At 42.6% G+C, this 19,936-nt stretch overlaps 1 protein-coding gene and 1 non-coding gene across 2 annotated transcripts; one reads left to right on the top strand and one right to left on the bottom strand.

Annotated features, from left to right (window-relative positions):
• Positions 1 to 5,708: 5,708 nt before the first annotated feature.
• LOC126504853 (U6 spliceosomal RNA) lies at positions 5,709 to 5,815 on the top strand. Its single transcript, XR_007592734.1, has one exon. It is a non-coding gene; the product is annotated as a U6 spliceosomal RNA (small nuclear RNA).
• A 4,554-nt stretch (positions 5,816 to 10,369) lies between these two features.
• Positions 10,370 to 18,998, bottom strand: Triml1 (tripartite motif family like 1). Its single transcript, XM_050147399.1, has 6 exons — positions 18,573 to 18,998; positions 18,156 to 18,251; positions 16,226 to 16,456; positions 14,604 to 14,626; positions 14,328 to 14,425; positions 10,370 to 10,908 (listed from the first exon to the last, which is right to left on the bottom strand). Exons 1-6 carry the CDS (start codon positions 18,996 to 18,998, stop codon positions 10,370 to 10,372), a joined length of 1,413 nt encoding a protein of 470 aa, XP_050003356.1.
• Positions 18,999 to 19,936: the final 938 nt, after the last annotated feature.

The raw sequence follows: 19,936 nt of genomic DNA, 5'->3' as shown, positions 1-19,936 counted from the left end.
GGAAGAAGGACAAGAAGGAAGAAGGAGGAGAAGGAAAAAAGGGAGGACGGCCACTCAGTATAACTCAGTGGGCTATGTATGAACCTTAGCATTGTGCTGCAGCAATAAACCAGCTGGGTGACAAAGTCCTGGGCTTTCAGAGAAAGAATGCAAACCTGAATTCCAAGATATTGTCCATGAACTGAAAGCAAGATCTAAAGATGATTAGAGACCAATTTGTAGCAGACAAATACATTATTAAATAGATCATGCATCGAACAACTCCTTGCCAAGGTTACTCCCAATCTTTTCTTTACAGCAGGTAAAAAGAAACAGTTCTAACTGTGGATTCAGTTCTTCTGTTAATAATAACAGTTTTCTGCATTTAATATGTAATGAATATTTTATTCTGCAACCACAATGGTATAAAAGGCTTGGAGTCAGACCCAGCTGCACCCAAATGTTGCCTGTCCTGGTTCTTAGTTCTGTGAATATGGGCAGATTCTTCAGCCTCTCTGTGCCTCGTTTCCTCAGTCAGAAACCCTAGATAATAGCGATCTCTTAGGTCGTTGTGAGGATGAAATGAGTTGATGTGCTTCAGCATTTAGAGCATTTAGTTCCAAGCAAGGAATAAATAGCACTTGCTCTCATTATTAGTACTATTCCCATTGCATTTCCAACACAGTTCTTTTCTCGGAGGAACTGTCCTGCGAATAACAGCAAAAAGCAATTTAAATGACAGTAATAGAGTCAATAACAATGCCTTGCCTGATGCTAGTCTTTGTCTCAGAAGCCTGGAACTCTGGCTGTGCAAGTATCAGCTGTGCACGTATGGGGACGGGATCTCAAAAGGAAGAAAAACTAAACTCGTCAAGGTGGCGTCCGTAACCCAACACCACCTCACATGTTTTCTCTACAAATTAGTGTATGAATTATATCATGCAAAGACCTTTAAACCGCATCAATTACTAGCCTTCAGTACCTGTTGCAAAGTCCTCTCCCGGTTGACAGAGGACAGTCTGCCGCAACAAGGTAGGGTGGGGATCCTAATAACTAAACACGGTTCTCCTCTTGCACAGGGACAAAATTTGTATTGGCCTGGGTGAGTTTCACTTCTGCAGTCATCCCCATGGCACATGTGATTCATGTACTGTGCAACAGGGAGAGGCAGCCGGTACGATAAAGGTTGTCAGCAGGCCTTAAGTAGAGTCCAACCCAATGCTGTGAAATGTAATATGACCAGCAGGGAGAAGTGTGGAGTGGGAGGGAGGGGGAGAAAGGGTCTGTAGTGTTCTAATGGAAGATCCATTTAAATGCATAATTAGACATTTCAAACATGATTAGGTTGTCTTCTTAAATGTCATGGAAAGGATAATGTAGGCCCCTTTCATTATTATAATTTTTTTTTTGAGAAGTAGAGGAAACTTTATTCTCAGTGTTCCCTGCAGAGGAACTTGCAAATCTGAAGCATGCTCCCCCAAGAAATGAAGTACAATAAGGGAAAGAGAGAAGCAGAACACACTTTAGAGTGCTATCTTGTTAGTTCTGAGATGGGGATAAGGGGTGGGGGGAGCTGGAGTACCCTCCTGTGGGATAACGCTCTTTGTAAAAGCTAGTTAATAATAAACATGAACTGATAGGCCAGGTTATAATTAATATAACCCTCTATGTGTTTCTTTGGGACTGAACGGCTGCAGGACTGGGCGGGACAGAAACTTCTTTACATAAATGGTGCCCAAACATTTGGCAAGAATTTCCACATCAAGCCTGAAAAGGGTTATAAAAAGGATTCTAGACAGACAAAAACAGAGTCAATGGAAGCTTCTTGGTAATCATCTTTATCCTGGTAGGCTTTGTTTACTGGCAGTGATCAGTGACACTAGGCTTCCTGACGCAGAGATAGTGGCAAAAACCTTGCAGCTCTCTTAAGAGACCCTACCACCAAACACTTAAATCATGTTTATGAGCAGCCAGCATCAGGCTTCTAGGTGGTGTCATAGACCTAGAAACTCCACAGAGTTGTGGCAATAAATGTGGCTTCTGCTAGTACCTCCACCATGAAACTAGACTCTGAAAAACTAAAGAATAGGTTGCCAAAGCCTCAGTTTTAATCCTATCCATATCACTTAGCAGATTAAATAAATCAAAATAAGAGATACAGCAAAGACAGATTCTGATGGAAAAAAAATTCTAAACCATTTACAATGTGTTTGAAAATATACATAGGCTTGGGAGAGAAAAGAAAAAGGGTAGAGAAAGTCCTTCAAAAAAAGATATAGGGTAGTCAGGTGTGGTGGCACACAACTTTAACCCCAGTACTTAGGAGGCAGAGGCCAGCAGATCTCTATGAGTTCAAGGCCAGCCTGGTCTACAGAGTAAGTACCAGGACAGCCAAAGATACACGGAGAAACTCTGTCACAAAAAAAAAAAAAAAAAAAAAAAAAAAAAAATAAAAATAAAAGAAATAGAGTAAAGAAAACCTACACATAAAGATGGAAAATGCACAGAGAATCTGGATACTGTATGTTATTGTGTTGTCTCTGAATTGTTTGCCTGCTGAGGGAGGAACAACAGCTGCTAAAAGACATTTGATTATAAATGCTGCTAGATTAATCCAACATATATATTTTGACTTCAATTTAAGTCAAAAGATATCTTACTTTGAAAAACAGGTTTTGCTTTTCTTCCCACAGGAAATGGAAGGTTGTGGATTCATTCTGGGTTAAGAAAAATTAGGTTTGGTCAAGGGAGACACCCTGAAAAATCTCTGATAAGAGCAAATGGTCCAGATGATTCAATATTTCAGAAGACCTGTGTTGTTGTTTCCTCTGAGTTCTACATTCAAAACAGCTTCAAGACTGCTGGCTGAGATGATCCAGCCTCACAGAATACTCCAGTAAAGACTTGACCATAATCCTAAATTATCTTCGGATCCCCATAAGATTATCAGAGTCCCCAGTCAGCAGGAAGTAGCCTAGAAAACTACACCCATATTCCCAAAAATGGATTGTGGATGTTTGTCTTTGTTTTATGTGTTGATTATAAGTTGTTATGAATAATAGTCAGGAAAAAAGAATAAATAAAGGAGATTAGATTCAGAGTCTTGTTTTAAAAGGAAAAAGGGGGGAAATGCTGTGGGATAATGATCTTGTACACTTTAAAGGTTTGTTATTCATACTGGTTTAATAAAATGCTGATTTATCAGTAGGCAGGCAGTAAGTATAGGTGGGACAACAAGACTAGAAGAATTCTGAAAAGAGGAAAGGCAAGTCATTACCCAGAAACAGAGGAAACAAGATGATAATGCCTTACTGAGAAAAGGTACCAAACATCATGGCTAACCATAGACAGGAGGTGTCGTAACCATAGACAGGAGGTGTTGTGTGAACTCGTACTGAGGAAACATGAACAGGTGTCTTCTCACCAGTAGAGGCACAAGAAACAAAACAATTCCACCTGAGTTTGGTGACCCAGTGAGTTTTATTATGGTTACTTACAAGCAGCTATTCCCCTGCAGGAAGTGACTCAGCAGCTAATACCTGACTCAAGTCCTTGAGGAGTAGTAGAGCCTCCAAGATGGAGAGTTACTAAATATACCCACTTGTGCGAGTTCCCTGCAGGTAAGCACAGCTGCTAACAGCTCAAAAGGACAACTGGGCCATGTCATGCCCAGAGTACAGCATTCTACAACAGAGGGTCCCATAACCAGATTATGCCTCACAGACAAAACAGACAAAACAAAAACCTGGTGTTCGCAAATTGAACACCAATTGGTTGGCGTAAAGAACTAACCTACATGGTTCCTGAAATAAAGTATTAAAAAGGCCAAGGGAGTAGAGACTTAGTTCAACTGGTAGAGTGCCTGCTAGCATGCATGACATGCTGTAGGAAGTCTTACAGCCAGTGGTTATCAGACCACTGGAGCGTGGCCTCTTAAACTATAAGCTACATGCATCTGGCCTCTTTTCTGGCCTCTCTCTTCCGGTTGCGAGATTCGTTTTCTGATCTCTGTTCAAACAGAGGATTCTACTAAATAATTCTAATAAATAACCATCTATTTCTCAATCCTTAGCTACTGTAGGATTTCTTTTAAGCATCCATCCACAATGAAGCCCTGAGTTAGATGCCCAGTATTGCCTAAAACCATCATGGAGGAGCATGTCTATGAACCTAGGATTTGACAGGTGGATATATATGTGGATCAGAAACCTAAGTACCTGGCCTATATAGCAAGGCTGAGACCAAGCTAGATTCTATGAAACTCTGACTAAAACCAAACAAAACAACAGCAACAAAGCCAGAAAGGTCAACAGATCATAGACCTCAGACTTCCCTCTTTAGGTCTTCCACGGCTGTGGTGTAGGCCAGGCTGCCTCTTCCACATTTCCTAACAAAGAGACCGGGTTGTGCCTTTTTTCTGACCATGTCCTGGGTACATAGACGTGGCCACAGGGTCAGGTGTGGCACTTAAAAAAATTGATCCATCTCATTCCTGTTCCAGAGGACCTTAGTCTAGCGTTGATTCTCAACCTATGGGTTGAAACCCCTCTGGGGGTCAAATGACCCTTCCACAGGAGTCACCGAAGACCTTCAGAAAATACAGATATCTACAATATGGTTCATAGCAGTAGCAAAGCGACAGCTATAAAGCAGCAAGGGAAACAGTTTTACAGTTGAGGATCACCACAACATGAGGAAGGATGGCAGCCTTAGGAACCCCTAGGAAGGGACATTTTAGCTCCAGGGTGACCTCTCTGTGTGGCCCAGGCAGCCTATCTCTAGACCTCCTCTTTCCATTTGCTTTCTCTGAACAGACCTGTTTTCTTCCCGGATTTCAAATACTGTGGCCTTTGGGTCCCTCTTTTTTTAAAATTAAATAGCCTGTCTTCTACACTCCCTCTCGGTATGTTGCACAGGGACTCAAAATATGTTGGAAGACAGCCATGGGTTTTGGTTTTGGGGTTTCGGGTTCTTGTTTTTGTTTTTACCAAAGCACAATTTCCATACAGAAACTGAGCATTTAGATTTCCAGCCCCACTGCCTTTTTCCAGCCTGAACAACAGACGACACAAGCCGTGCCAGATAAAAACAGCATTGCCAACACCTCTGAGGAGACAGCACATTTAACAATTACTCTCTAAAATACCTCATAAAATTTTAACTAAGTCCAGCAGTTCTTCAGATCTACCGAGAAGAAAGACAGACTCTTACATCGCTAGCTCCAGAGTCTTGAGAGCTCAAGGGAGTAAAGTAATTTCAACCTTTAGGACACAGTGTGCAGCATGTCTCTCGGTGTTTACATTACTTTAAACTGTTTTTTGATGATGTTCATTAATTTACAAGAACACATTATAAAAATATAACCGCATAGATGTAAGAGTAGCATCAATCCCTCTAGATTAGCCAGGAGGGTCTCCTGGTTTCTCCTGGAGGAAAATAGACTTGTGTTGGGATAATATCTCAAAGCATCAGGCTGAGGTCTTCCTGTGAGCTTTCTGAAGCTCTTCTCAGAGAGTCTACTTCAAGGACACTGGTGTCCTGGAGTGACAGAAACTAAGAACCCTGAAAAACCAAGTAAGACTCTCTTCTGTAAACAGGGCTTGAAAAACAAGCAACTAAATCCAGGAAGACAGCGAGGGTTGAGACAAGAAGAGGGATAATTTGAAGAGAGGGACACAACCGGAAGGGAAAAGGAGGGGAGCCAAGAACTCCTATGAAGATTCTCTCCCGTGCTTGCTTCGGCAGCACATAGACTAAAATTGGAACAATACAGAGAAGATTAGCATGGCCCCAGCACAAGGATGTCATGCAAGTTCATGATGCATTCCATATTTTTTTAGAAAAAAAAAAGATTCTCTCCCTACAACAGGCCCCTCACCACACATGTATGCATACTCCCAAAACACACACAGAGAGAGAGAGAGAGAGAGAGAGAGAGAGAGAGAGAGAGAGAGAGAGAGAGAGAGAGAGAGAGAGAGAGAGAGAGAGCTACCCCGGGAACTATTCAGACTCTTGTCTCTCCAGAGCACACTATGCATTGACTTTCCATACTGATGGAGGATAGGGAAATCAGACCCATTGCAAAGAGCTGTCCTGAAAGCAAACACGGACCTCTTTAGTGAGAGGAAGGGGACAAGGGAAGAGTGGTCAAAGAGAAATGAGGTCTGATGTGAGCAAAGTCTAAGTGTACACACGTGTAAACATGTCATAATGAAACCGGCTGGTTTGTATACTAATCAAAAGCTTAATATATTTTAAAGATGCATTTATTTAATGTACTTTGCTTGCATGGGTATATGTGAACCACCTGTGTTCTCGGTGCCTAGGGAGATCAGAAGAGGGCATTGGATCCCCTGGAACTGGAGTTACAGATGGTTGTGAGCCACCATGTGGCTGCTGGAACGCTGGTCCTCTGCAAGAGCAGCAAGTGCTCTTAACCTCTGAGCCATTACTCCAACCCTGAATATAATTTTGAGAGGGGGGGGGTTCCTCACCAAAACAAAGTGTGGTAGAGGAGAAATTCCATTTAAACTAAGACTTGTGAGTACTTCATGTCTGTTGAAAACACAGTAAAGCCAGGGAATAGCAACAATCACACTATTTGAACTGGAAGGAAAAGAATGAAGGGGCAACATGAAGAGTAATAGCTAAAATGTCCAAGAATTTTCCTAATATACAAAAAGGAAGAATTACAATCAGGCCTGGTGTGGTAACTCCTGTGTATAGTCTGCACTGGAAAGCTGAGGAAGCGAATTGTCAAAACTAGAGGCCAGCCTGGGTTCTAGAATACGAGTCTGCCTCAAAACAAGAAAACAATTTCAAAATTAGACTCATGGACTCAAAACAACAAGCTCTCAAATGTCGTGATCTGGGTTTGTTGTCTAGGAGGGTTTCGGGGACTGGCAGCCTGAGGACTGTGGGGGAAGGGGAAAGAGCCAAGGCAGCCAATCAAGGAGCCTGGGATGCCTTCGTCAGCACTGTGAGTGAGATACAGGCAGCAGTCTGGCTGCTGGGGATGACAAAGAGTAGGGAAGGATGGATGATTGACAGTTCCTGAGTTAAGGAGGTGTTCTCCACACAAGCGCAGTTGTTTGATGGTTGGTTGCCTTTGAGGCAGACATTTCAAGCTCATTTTACTGAGGAGACTGAGGCACAGGGAGATAGAGAAAGCAGCCTGGTAGAGTAAGTAGCCAGAGAGCTGCAGCTGGAGGCTAGGGTGCTTGCTGTTCGGCCTCTCTACCTCATATTTGCACCTGGCTAACCAGAAACGGATGTACACAAAGGTAATGAAGTCTAAGCATCAGGCCACTCCTTTGCTAGAGATTCTGACCCTATTTTATTATTGGTAATTTTTTTATTATTAATCTTTTAAATGACTTCATTTGCATGAGCTTCGGGCCTCGTAAAAACTTGCTTCATACCAGAAGCCAATTAAAATCTATTACAGGGCATCCTAGACAATGGTGAGTCTCTCCTCTTCTCTCTCTCCCTCTCTCTCTCTCTCTCTCTCTCTCTCTCTCTCTCTCTCTCTCTCTCTCTCTATCTCTCCCTCACCTCCTTCCTTCATATCCTTGAAGTGCTGGGATTACAGTTGTGTGCCACTATGCCTGCTTGGTCAAAAGGACTTCTGTAAAATATGAAAAACTAACCCACACGTTCTTTTTTTTCCTTTTTTCTGACTTTTACTGTTTTCCCTCATATATATATGCCAAATGATTTGATGCCATTTTCTATATTTTATGAATATCCTGTGCTTTTCCTGAGTCTTTTTTGAAAATTTTTTTGAAGTAATCACTTGCAGGGCCGAAGAAAACCAACAATATAGGTACTTCTCATTTTTCGAGGAGCAGATTACTCTGTGAGAGTCGAAATGCTTTTTGAAGAATCATACTCCATGTTTTTACACTAAACCTTCTGATTTTGTCTTGTCTTGTCTTGGGTTATACATATGCTTTTCCAGACATGCTTTCTCTATGTAGCCCTGGCTGTCCTGAAATTCTCTGTAGACCAGGCTGGCCTTGAACTCACAAAAATCCACCTGCCTCTGCCTGCTGAGTGCTGGGATAAAGGTGTGCACCACCATACCAGGCAGTCCTTCCTGGAAGATGGAACAGAGGGCATACTCTTCCCCTTGCCTAAGATCTGTGATTTCTGCTCCGTTAATACAATGATGAGTAAAATCCTTGGGGCTACCTAAACCTATTTAGGTAGCATCTGTACAGGGCCATGGGGTCTGTCAGGCACCGTTTGGCTTGCAGGAAACACACCTGGGGATCATTAGACACACTCAAAGACTTGTGTACATTTGGAACAGCTATAAATAGAGCAATTCTAAATGTTCACAGTAAGGAAGTGACAACAGAAATTGGAGTCACCATCTCTGTGGGGTTAGTGCTCTGGGCTATTAACCAAAAGGTTGGTGGTTTGAGCCCACCCAGGGATGACCTGAGTTTTTGAGGGTCACTTTCTGGGGCTGGAGAGATAACTGTCTTCCTGCAGTCCTGAGTTCACAATCATATGTAATGAGATCTGGTGCCTGCTTCTGGTGTGCAAGCATACGTGCCGGCAGAATACTGTATACAGAAATTGGCAAGTGGCCAGACATGGTGCTGCTCACCTTTACTCCCAGCAGAGGCAGAGAGGCAGAGAGACAGAGGGGAAGAAGCCGGCAGCAGGAGGATATCCAAGTTCAAGAAGAGCCTGGTCTACAGAATAAGTTCCAGGATAGCCAGGAGTACACAAACCCTCTCTCTCTCTCTCTCTCTCTCAAAAAAAAGAACTATTTATTTTGATAGTAAATGAGAAAGAAATCTGACCGTCACTAAATATGGTGCCACCCCAGTCATCTACTGGGACTATGTATGGGGAACGCAAATATAGACACAGAGAAGAGAGTGTTTTTCTGGCATCTAAAGCTGGTTCTTCATATCTGTTCCCTCCCTTTCTGGGGCACAAAGCTGAAATGTATCACAGTAAAAGAGAAAGTAGATTTAGGTCGAGGGGACGATCGTGACCCGTAACACAAACCCCATTACTGACTTCATGTGGGTTTTGCACGCTGAGTGAATAGAGTTTGTTTTGTTGATGCTGTTGTTGAAAGAAGGTCCCGTGAAGCCTAGGCTGGCCTCAGACTCACTGTGTAATCAAAACTGATTTTGAATTCCTGATCCTCCTGCTGCCTCCATTCACACTGTGATTACAGTGATTACAGGTATGCACCGCCAAGCCCGGCCTCTCTCTCTCTCTCTCTCTCTCTCTCTCTCTCTCTCTCTCTCTCTCTCTCTCACACACACACACACACACACACACACACCTAGTTTCTATTTTAGACAAAACCCATGACATTTCCCCCCTGAAAACCTTTAATTAGGCAGCTGTGTGGTAGTCAAGACCTATCAGTTGACTTGTCTTTTCTGTGACATTATGATCGGTGACATTCTTCAACGTAAGGTAGATTTCTATTTTTAAAAAGAGGGACAGAAAAATGCCAAAGGTAGAGACCACAAAATGGGATGCATGTCTGCAGGCCTCTTTCCAGCAGGTGGTATGACCACTCAAAGGAGTTCCATCTGATCTCACTGTCATCCCCCGCAGGCCCTGGCATTCTGAGATGGCAAAGGCGAACATCCACCTTCCAGGGACTAAAAGACTTCTGCTCTCAGAAAGTTATCAAGTGTAGCCAACACCCGCAGCGAAAACCCCAAGCCATTGGGGGTCCATTGCCTTAATAGGTTTATTGACCAGACCTTTATCTGCAATAAACTATAGAAAATTCTAGGCTCTTAAGATAATAGTAACACTAATGGTCTGATGATGACCATAGCAAATCTAAACGGCATCCTAAACTTGTAAGCCTTCCTGGGGATGAGTAGTCCAAGCCTCGTGGGAAAAAAGTAGGTTTCTAGAGGAGGCTGAGTCCTAAGTCTCCATCACCCACTCTAGATGGAGGAACTCACTCTTGAGGTGACCATGCAGATCAGCATGTTATCTACACATGTTAGATAAAAACACAAGATGCACGGTGCTAGAAAAGCAAATAAACAGACTGAAAAAAAAAATGATGTGTATTTTTCAACCTGGCCTATGACAGACTGACAGGTCAAAGAGGACGGTACATATGTTGAGCGGCCAGGACACACAGGGTAGCTCAGCGAACAGACTGGGTTAAGTCAGGGTATCGGCTTCTAGTTCTTGGTGTTGAATAGATTTTTAATTGACTCTTCATCGCAGAACTGGGTTGGTGGGAAGTCTTGGGGAAGAAAGGATTTTCTTTTTCTGCTTTTTTTTTTTCCTTTCAGATTATTTGATGTGTGAAGGTTTCTGAACACACTAACCATCTCAATGATTAGGCTGGTCCTTGCTCTGTCTTCAAAGGTTCAGGGCACATCCCTCAGATGTGACAGATGATAAGAGGGTCTGTGTTTGTCCCTTCATTTGGAAGACAAGGGGAGAAGATGGGTCTGAGAGCTTCATGGAAAGAGGTCGATGGGAAGCTGTAAATGAGGGACTCATCCGTCACGTTGTAGAATGCTATATGTCCGGACTCATAGTCCAAGAACACACCGACCTTATGCACAGGCTCTCGGACATGCTGACCTTTCAAAGGCGATGAAACCCAGAGACTGTAATCATCACCGATTTTTAAGCCTATGAGTGAGAAGAGGTCCCCAGGGGGTTTAGGGAGGTTCCCCTTTCTGATCACAGAGTCCTTGCAGATGCCCACTTCCCACTCAGTCTTCTTCCCCACTTCCACCTCCCAGTAGTGCCTCCCACAGGTGAAGATCTGAGCTCCCAACACAGTGGCAGACTGATCAAATCTTTCTGGGTTGTCAGGCAATTGCTGTCTGGTTCCTCCATATTTCACACTTTTCAGATCATCTGACAAAACTAGGTAGGCATTGGCTGTGGCTGGGTCTAGAGTTACATCTGCTGCAAGAAGAGAAAAGAATGAATGGTTGGACATCCTTGGAAACCTCCCATATACGTTAATATTAAACTACATCCTTAATAGCTAGCCCTATTATTATTTATTTGTTTTTGAGATAAAACGTAACTAAGCAACCCAGGCTGTGTCTTGAATTCGGCAGTTCTCTCCTGTGGTGTTAGCATCTTCCTTCAGTGCTGGGATTTAGGCACAAATTACCAAGCCCAGCTAAATCTATTCTTTAAATGTAATTTGGGTGTTAGCCAGGCAAGCAATTCCAAAGCACTTATAAACCTAACACAAGAGTGTATGAGTTCAAATCCAGCCTGGACTACAAGGTAAATAGAAGGATATCCTGGGCTACACAGCAATATCTGGTTTCAGAACCAAGATTGAAGCCAAACTGCTCCACGTGGTGAGTTCAAGAGCAGCCTGGCTTATAGTATAAGACCCTATTTCAAAATAAACAAAAATGTTTTTAAATGTAATTAAAGTGGATCTGCTGAGATAGCATTCTTTAGAAAAGAAAAAAGTCCACCCTAGTGGTAGTGGCACACACCTTTAATCACAGCATTTGGGAAATACGGGCAAGATCTCTGTGAGTTCCAGGACACCCTGATCTACAAAGCAAGTGCCAGGACAGTCAGGGTTACAAAGAAGCCCTGTCTCCGAAAAAGAAAAAGAAAGGAAGAGAGAAAGAGAGAACGAAAGAAAAAAGTCCATCTCTAGTTAGACTTGGTGTCATGTGTCAGTAATCCCAATATTTAGGAAGTGTAGGCAGGAGGACCGCCATGAGTTTAAGGCTAGCCAGGTATATGTAATGAGACCCTGTCTGCCCCCTTCGCTATCAGAAGAGATAGAATAGTCACATGCAGAGACTCTGCACACTCGCCAGAGAGAGAGGAACCTGGAAGTGTAAGGAAATTGGTTTCCTAGAGAGGACAGTTTCAGAATTTAGGTTATCTGTCCATACAAAGATGCCCTTGCTGTTAGCCATAGCAGAATTTTTGCGGTTGGAAAAGAGAGAGACTTTAATATTTGCTAATTAACATTTGTTAATTTGTTCATTAACATTTGTTGGACTCTTTCTAAATGCAAATCCTGCATATCTATGTATTATTTCATTTCATCATTGTATCAATCATAATTTTTCATGTGTATGAAATACATAATATATATGAATATAGTTTTATTAAATATATATGTGCATATACATATATAAATATATACATATTGGCTGGGTATGGTAGCCATATATCTATAATCTGTGCACTTAGGAGGCAGAGGCAAGAGAAGCAAGAATTTGAGGTCATCTTCAGTTACATAGTGAATTGAAGGCCATCATGGGTTCTATGAGACCTTGTCTCCATTATTACAATTAATTATTTAATTTCTAAAAAATGTTATAGAGATATAACTCAGGGACAGAGTACTTCTTTAGCATCTACAATACACAATGCCCTGGGTGCAATCCCCAATGCTGTAATAATTGTTGTAATGATAATAAAAATTTAAAAGTTAACCCAAGCCAAGATGGCTCAAGCCTGTAATCCCAATACTCAAAAGGCTGCGGCAGGAAGATTGCCATAACTTTGAGGTCAGTCTGGGCTACATAGCATGACTCTGTCAAATAATAAATAAATAAATATAACAAGGGCTAGAAAGATGGCTCTATGGTTAAAAGTACATGATGCTCTTCCAGAGGTCCTGAATTATATCCCCGGCACTCCTATCTGGTGGCTCACAACTTCCTGAAACGCCATCTCTAGGGGACCTAACAGCTTTGCCCTTCTCAGGTACCTGAATTCATGTGTACCCTCCCCCCACAGGCCCACATAAATACACACAGCTAATAACAAATTTTTTTAAATATTTAAATATGCCTGGAGGCATTGCACTGTTAGTGGAATGCCTGCCTAATGTGCACGAAGCCCTGGGTTCAAACCCCAGCACTGCACAAAACCCGGTGTGGTTAAACAAACCTGTGGTCACTGCACTTGGGAAGTGAAACTAGGAAGATCAGAAATTCAAGGTCACCCTTGACTACACAGGGAGTTCTAGACCAGCCAAGGATGTATGAGACCTTGTTTAATAAATGCATGACAGTTAAATAAAAATAAATTAAAAAGAAAAATAAAATCCTTAAGAGATCAACTTTACTAAGATTACAAAATCATTGCTTGTTATAACAGCAAACTTCTAATTCCTATTTTTCAGTGCACCGTGGTCAAATGCAGCTTTGTGTGAGTTAGCACCAAGGTGACAATGCATAAAGCGTATGTGAGCTACTGGGAGCACTTTATCTCCACCCACCTGTGAGGAAGTCCATGAGAGGCTCCAAAATTTCACTAACCCCAGATGGGATCATTGGCCCTCATTGAAGCAGGCAAAAAAGCAGGCAGGTTTAGAACCCCATTTGGTTTTGAGTTATTCCCATATAGACCCTCCTGTAATAATGTACTTGGACATTCTAGTTCCTTCATCTGCATGCACTGTGTACACACACCCTCTCCAATCTATGCACCTAGCAACCCCAAGACCCCCCCATCCCAATATGAATCAGGCTACACATACCCCCATCTTTGAATAATGGTGTTAGTTTACCATTACAGATAACAATCCAACTTAGACAGCTTCTAGTCAAATATATTCCCAGAGCATCTAGGTGTGACAAATAGAAAGACCTGCCTCAAACAAAGAGTCAAAGACTTAGCCCAAGATTGTCCTGTGACCTCTATATCCATTAAATGGAACATAAACCTGTGGGTGCGCTGCGCGCACGCGCGCGCGCACACCACTGCCTGCCTGCACACAAAGATTAAAACAAAAGCATTTAAGCTAGCATTTATCCTAACAGGAAGAGAGCTGACAAAGAAGGATCCTCTCCGTGAGGATTATTGTGTGTGGTGTGTGTGGTGTGTGCATATCACAGAACAAGGTGGCAAAAGCAGGACTGAAGACCTAGTCACAACAAGCAGAGCCTCACAGAACAGCAAGCAAGCTCTCTGCCTCTTGGCTCGAGCACAGGCAGTGTTTGTAACTTGGTGCTCAGCACTAGTTCAGGGACACTAGACCTGGGAACCTTGTATCAGATCAGAATCTTTTTTTTTTTTTTTTTTTTTTTTTTTTTTTTTTTTTTTTTTTTTTTTGTTTGGTTNNNTTTGGTTTTTTCGAGACAGGGTTTCTCTGTGGCTTTGGAGCCTGTCCTGGAACTAGCTCTTGTAAACCAGGCTGGTCTCAAACTCACAGAGATCCGCCTGCCTCTGCCTCCCGAATGCTGGGATTAAAGGCGTGCGCCACCATCGCCCGTCGTATCAGAATATTTTATGGTAGAAGAAGCTGCCCACGAGCTCAGTGGTGCCCAAAACATCTGCTGAACTTAACTATGGAAATCTCTGGACGTGTGACAAGGAGGTGGACTTACTGCTGAATTTTCTCAGCATCTCCCTCATCCCAGTGATACGGCACAGGCTCAGCTCCGTGATGGTGGTCTCTGGACACTGAAGCAACAGTGACTCACACCTTCCAAGAGAAAAGACAGCCTCATTCTCTCCTTGACGCATGCTACATGGCCTGGTCCAACCTCATGATCCATATCATCTCTCCCCAACAACATCCACATCCTCATCCCCACGTCATCACTATTTCATCAGTACTAGATCCCTATGTGCCACACGCTGGAGATGTGATGGAAACCTACCGATCCATGGCTCCTCTGACTTCCTAAGGACAGAAAGACAAGAAGGTTACTAGCTGCTCATGTCAATCACTAGTGAGCACCAAATCCATTTTCGTCACAGTCTTTTGGTAGTTTTACACAATCTGCTTCCATGGTCCTAGCACACCGCGAGAGGGTGTGACAGACAGGGCAGGAGAGTATAAAGCCCCAGCTTCTCCTAAGGATGGGTTTTGATGAACATGAGGTAATTCTCACACTGACCAAAAAATCATTTGTTCTCTTTTTCACATTCATGCTTTTGATTTTTTTTTAAAAAATAGCATCTTATTTGTATATAGGGAAAGTGCCTGGCCACAGCACAAATATGGAGGTGAGAAGACAGCTAATGGAGTCTGTCCTTGTACCACATGGATCCCAGTCATGGACAGAATTCAGATGGTTAGCCTTGGCAGCAGTGACCTTACCCACTAAACAATCTCTTGTCTCTTAAAGTCTTTGTTAAAATGTGTTTTAACTTTATTTGCATAAATTCATTATGCATAATAATGGATTGCATCCTGACACTTTCACACATGGATATAATATATTTTGATGTATACATATATGTAAATAAGGGGTTTTGATCTGTCCTCTTATTCATCCCCTTCCTCTTCCCAGTGTGTCGGCAATTCTACTCACGTTACTTGTTTGTTTGTTTATGACCCAATGAGTTTAGTTAGGGTTATGTATGGGGACATGGGTTAGAGATTATGTACAAAACATGGGCATCTTACTAGTGACTACCTCACTGAAAAAAATGTCTCTCCCACCCCTATGCAACCATTAGCAGCCTATATATGGCTCAAAGAACACTAGGACTTCTAAGTCCCTTTCCCTTGTTCATAATGAAGCCAAATAATAGTGTCATGTCCCAGAACCGGAGATGACTTGGTGAGACTCAGATGACTCAGAAAAATGACTCAGCGAGAGCTGAGACCAAGTCCATGCTCTGTTTTTTGATGTCGTTTAGTCATTCAGAAGACAAAGAATTAGACAGCACTCTGCAGAATCTGAGCGTCAGTGAACGTGAAGCTGAGGTGGATCTCATGGCTTATGACTGGGATATTATAAGTGCCATACCTTAGGGAGGAAGTAAACAAACATGGAACAGTGGGCTTGGCACAAGGACACATGGGTTCTGTCCCCTCTTAGCTGTAGGACCAATAGATATCCTTAATTGCCATGAGTCTAATTAGTAAATATTTGCTACTCCAGATCTGTTTTGTAGATGACAATCACTTCTAGGCTGTGACACTCTTGCTCACCCTCCCCAGATCTTTGAGGAGACTAAATTGACCATCCACACTAGCTACCAATAAATAATGAATTACTAAACAAAGCTGAGCTTGCACAGGCAGCTCCAGAAGAAACTACAGTCATCTCTGAGCTTGTCTTTTTCCCCCTTGTTTGATTTCTCCTTTTTTTGAAGAATGTATCATACCCAGAAAAAATCAGTTCCTTAGGAAAACTACTTTTCAGGCAGAACTTAATTTTTCAGATGAATACCGGAAAATATAAATTCCTCTGGCTTGAAATCCTGCAGGTCACTATGCCTATTTTTTTCCCGTCAATTTTCCCTGACATCCTCCTGAATGTCGCCTCACCTCAAGAGACTCTAAGGTCAAGTTTTGACAGGTGGACTCCATCCGTCCTATCATCTTGTTGAGGCGTCGGACTTGCTGGGTCAGGTGGATCTCATTGTCTCTCAGTTTCTTCATGTTCTGTTTCTCCTCCTTGTCCAGCATCTGCAGCTGCAGCTGTTCCTCCTCCTTCAGAAACTGGTGCATCTTCATGTATTCCGACACGACGACCTGCTTACACGTCTTTGTCTCCTCCTGCTATTGCACGTGCACATCAGTGCCCGAGCGTGCCCGTGCGCTCGTGCCCATGCACGTGCACGCACACACACACACACAATGGTAGCAACAGAAACACTCCTAGAACGTATACCTTATATTGACGAGGTGGATCAAGAGCAAAGTTGTGAAAGATGTGTGCAGCCACAGTAATCAACACTATCAGATTGTCTAACCTAAGAACTGTCTTTTCTACTGCAAACGGACAAAAAAAAAAAAAAAAAAAAAAAAAGAAAAAAAAAGAAATAAAAAAGAATCACAAAGTCTGACATGTAGTAATCGGCACTGTTTGAAAATAAAATTAAAATGTTTGGTCTTTTGCTTTTTGTTTTGTTTTGTTTTTAGAATCAGGGTCTGACTATGTAACTCTGGCTGTTCTGGAACTTACTATGCAGCCTTGAAATCTCAGGGATACACTTGCCTCTGCCTTCAGAGTGTTGGGATTAAAGGTTAGTGCCACTACACCCGGTAAAAATAAAACGAAATTTAAAAGAGGGAAAAAAAAACTGAAAAGAAAATTAAAAGGAAACAAGTATTAAAATAAATGAAACTCAAAAAGAGAAAACATGTGAAAGATATATGTGTACATTATTAGACATATATTGATTTTAAAAATAAACTTGGCATCAGATAACATGCAAGGAATACATCACAAAAAGTTACCATTACGTTCTAGATCTAAGCTGACATGGTGGCACAGGAATGTAAAACCAGCACTCAGGAGGCAGAGGCAGAGGCAGCAGGATGGATGCAAAATTTGAGGTCAGCCTGTTCATCTACACAGTGAGTTCCTGGCCAGCCAGGATCATACAGCAAGGTCATGTCTCCCAAAACAAATACGATAAAAGAACTCAAAGTCTGCCATGAATGGTGGTACAGCACACCTGAAATTCCAGCACTTAGGGGGCCTAAGACAGGAAAAGGTAAATCAGGAGTTCGAATCTAACTGGGCTACTCAGGGAGAGGATTCCTCAAATGAACAAATGTTCTCAGAGTCTTTGGGAAATTCAAATATTCACTTCAAATGCATGAGGAAATAGGTATGTGTGTGTGTGCGTGTGCATGTGCACACGCATGTGTACGCGCACACTCGTGCCTCCTACAGTGTTACAAATACTTGTCCTTCTGGCTTTTATGTAGGTTCTGTATATCCAAACTCAGGTCATCAGACTTGCATGGCAAGAGCTTTTTTTTAAACCCACTGAACCACCTCCCCGGCCCTAATATCAACACTGTGCCATATTAAACATTTAATTCTTCGCTTTAACTGTGAGGCAATTGAAATCCAAATCTGTGACTAACCTTAGGCATTCGTTCCAGTACGATTCAATCTACTATTATGCCGTTATTGTCCCTTCCGCTTTACTTGTTTTTAATTTGCATACAGTTTTTCCCTAAGCATTTGAGAGACTCGCTTTTAAAACCGGCTTCCATCCTCTCTTGCAAATCTGTTGCTTGTATTTTAAATAATATTAATCAGATTCATCACAGCAGCTAACCAAGGCAGATAAAGAAGGAAATGTAAATCTACCTGGGATGAGAGAAGCTGAGCAGAACTGTCATGTCCCCAGGCAAATACACAGAGCCAAGCCCCAAAGCAGGACTCACAGTGGTCCTCTCTCCCTCATGTTTCACCAGGCATCTCACACACAAGCCCAAACATCAGACAGACACTGACCTTACACAGCATCACTCGCTCCTTCTCGTGGTTCAGTATGGCCTGAGCTTCCTTCTTCTTTTTCCGTAAAAGGTTGATGATGTCCTGGAGTTTTTCCTGCAGGAGAAACAAACCCCTTGGCAGAGTACCCGATGGTGAAAAGATCAGGAAAACTAGTCACTAGATGCTGTGCTCTTGTACGCTGTAAAGATTTGCCACTCGTATTAGTTTAACAACACGTTGATTGGCCAGTAGCCAACAACTAGAAGATGACTGAGACTCTCAAAAGAAACGGTGGAAGTAGGATCCAAACACCAGTGTGTGATGTGCTATTCTGAAGACATATGCCCATGGCTATCACCAACAAAGACCACTATGAGAATTAAGGGAAAGGACCAGTTCTGCGCTCTGAGGTTGCCACTGAGCAAGTCAACTTACTTTGTGTTGTTCCTCGGCCTCGCTGGAGAAATATGCCCTGTTCATGCCATGACTTTGTGTTGAGAAATTAACTACACTCTGTTCATCATCAGAGAACACCCTGCTGGCTCCTGGCGCTCTCCCACAACTGCTCTGCTCATCCTCGCTCTGCAGGACCTGAGATCTCAACTGCCTGCCAATGCTAGCCAGTCTCCCCAGTCGCTCATTGGCTTGGAAATGAGGGGCTCCCAAAGTCCTCCAGCACTCGGGACAAGATAAAGTTGTGTTATGCTCCTCCCAGCTCTTGAGGAGACACATCAGGCAAAAGCTGTGCCCACACTCGGTGGTCACCGGACTGTTGAAATAGTCCAAACAGATGAAACAGGTAAGCTCTTCCCGAAGGCTCTCCATCAAATCTGCTGTGGATATCTTCTCTTGGATGGACATCACGACAAGGCGACACTTCTAGTCTGGGATCACAGAAGTCCTCTTCGGTCACAACTGGGTGATTGGGTGCTGTGTTGTTGTTATGAGAAACTCTAGCTATCCTCTGGGCCTGATTACACCAAATGATGTGTGCTCTCCAGCACAAAGCCAATTGTGACTTAATGTGGAACTCCTGCGCACCGACTCATCACCAGCCCCAAACTTGGATTTGAATCACTTCTGCACATGCCACACGCTAGATGCTGGGCATCCAATATAGTTGGGATTTTGTAGTTAGTTCCTGTACATAAGCACCACGAAGCCATTCAAACATATAGGTTGGGGGCACAGAGGATTAACTAGTTAGTGTAAATCAGAACAAAGACTGGGGTAGCCTCTGCTCCCTGAATAGGAAGTCTGCTTTAAATCCTTCAGGAGACCGCACTCAAGAAAATTAAGAAAGAAGATATTGCAACTTATATTCCTTTTATCAATAAACTCTCTTTTTCTGCTTGACAAAAGCTTAAGTTTTCGGCACAGTAATGATCAGGCACTCAGTACATTTGTTTGATTGTACTCATCCTAACAAAGGAAGAACTAAACCACTGAACTATTCCTTGGCCTTTGGCAAACAATGAATTAACTGTTAGAGTTCCCTCTCAGCCCTGAAAGCCCACATGCTCACTCATCCCTCTGCCATCGAAAGTAGTTCAATTGATATTCTTAAACGTTACCTCAAGAACGCTGGTAGCACTACAGGATGGATAGAAGTAACTACATCTTGGCATAATTTTGTTTGTTGGTTTTTACCCTCCAGTAATGTTCAAACGAGCCATAAACCACCTTATTCTCTTTCATTTCTTACTTGGCAGGAATCACGTAGGCAGACGTTTTCCTTTCGGTCTATGAAAAAGGAAATGTATGGCATTCTGTACAGTGACCTCTATGATTAGTGCCAA

The sequence above is a fragment of the Alexandromys fortis genome, unplaced genomic scaffold (genome assembly GCF_014885135.2).
Source record: "Alexandromys fortis isolate MF-2015 unplaced genomic scaffold, M_Fortis_MF-2015_v1.1 scaffold_32, whole genome shotgun sequence".
Classification (NCBI taxonomy): domain Eukaryota; kingdom Metazoa; phylum Chordata; class Mammalia; order Rodentia; family Cricetidae; genus Alexandromys; species Alexandromys fortis.
This window is presented reverse-complemented; position numbering and strand designations above follow the sequence as displayed.

What these genes read in the sequence shown, in the direction of transcription:
- Triml1 (XM_050147399.1), bottom strand. Translation starts at nt 18,998, where the DNA reads ATGTCCATCCAAGAGAAGATATCCACAGCAGATTTGATGGAGAGCCTT. An exon ending in AGCGAGTGATGCTGTGTAAG is followed by an intron (nt 16,457 to 18,155) that starts GTCAGTGTCTGT and finishes GTGCAATAGCAG; the next exon opens with GAGGAGACAAAGACGTGTAA. An exon ending in TGACCTTAGAGTCTCTTGAG is followed by an intron (nt 14,627 to 16,225) that starts GTGAGGCGACAT and finishes TTCTGTCCTTAG; the next exon opens with GAAGTCAGAGGAGCCATGGA.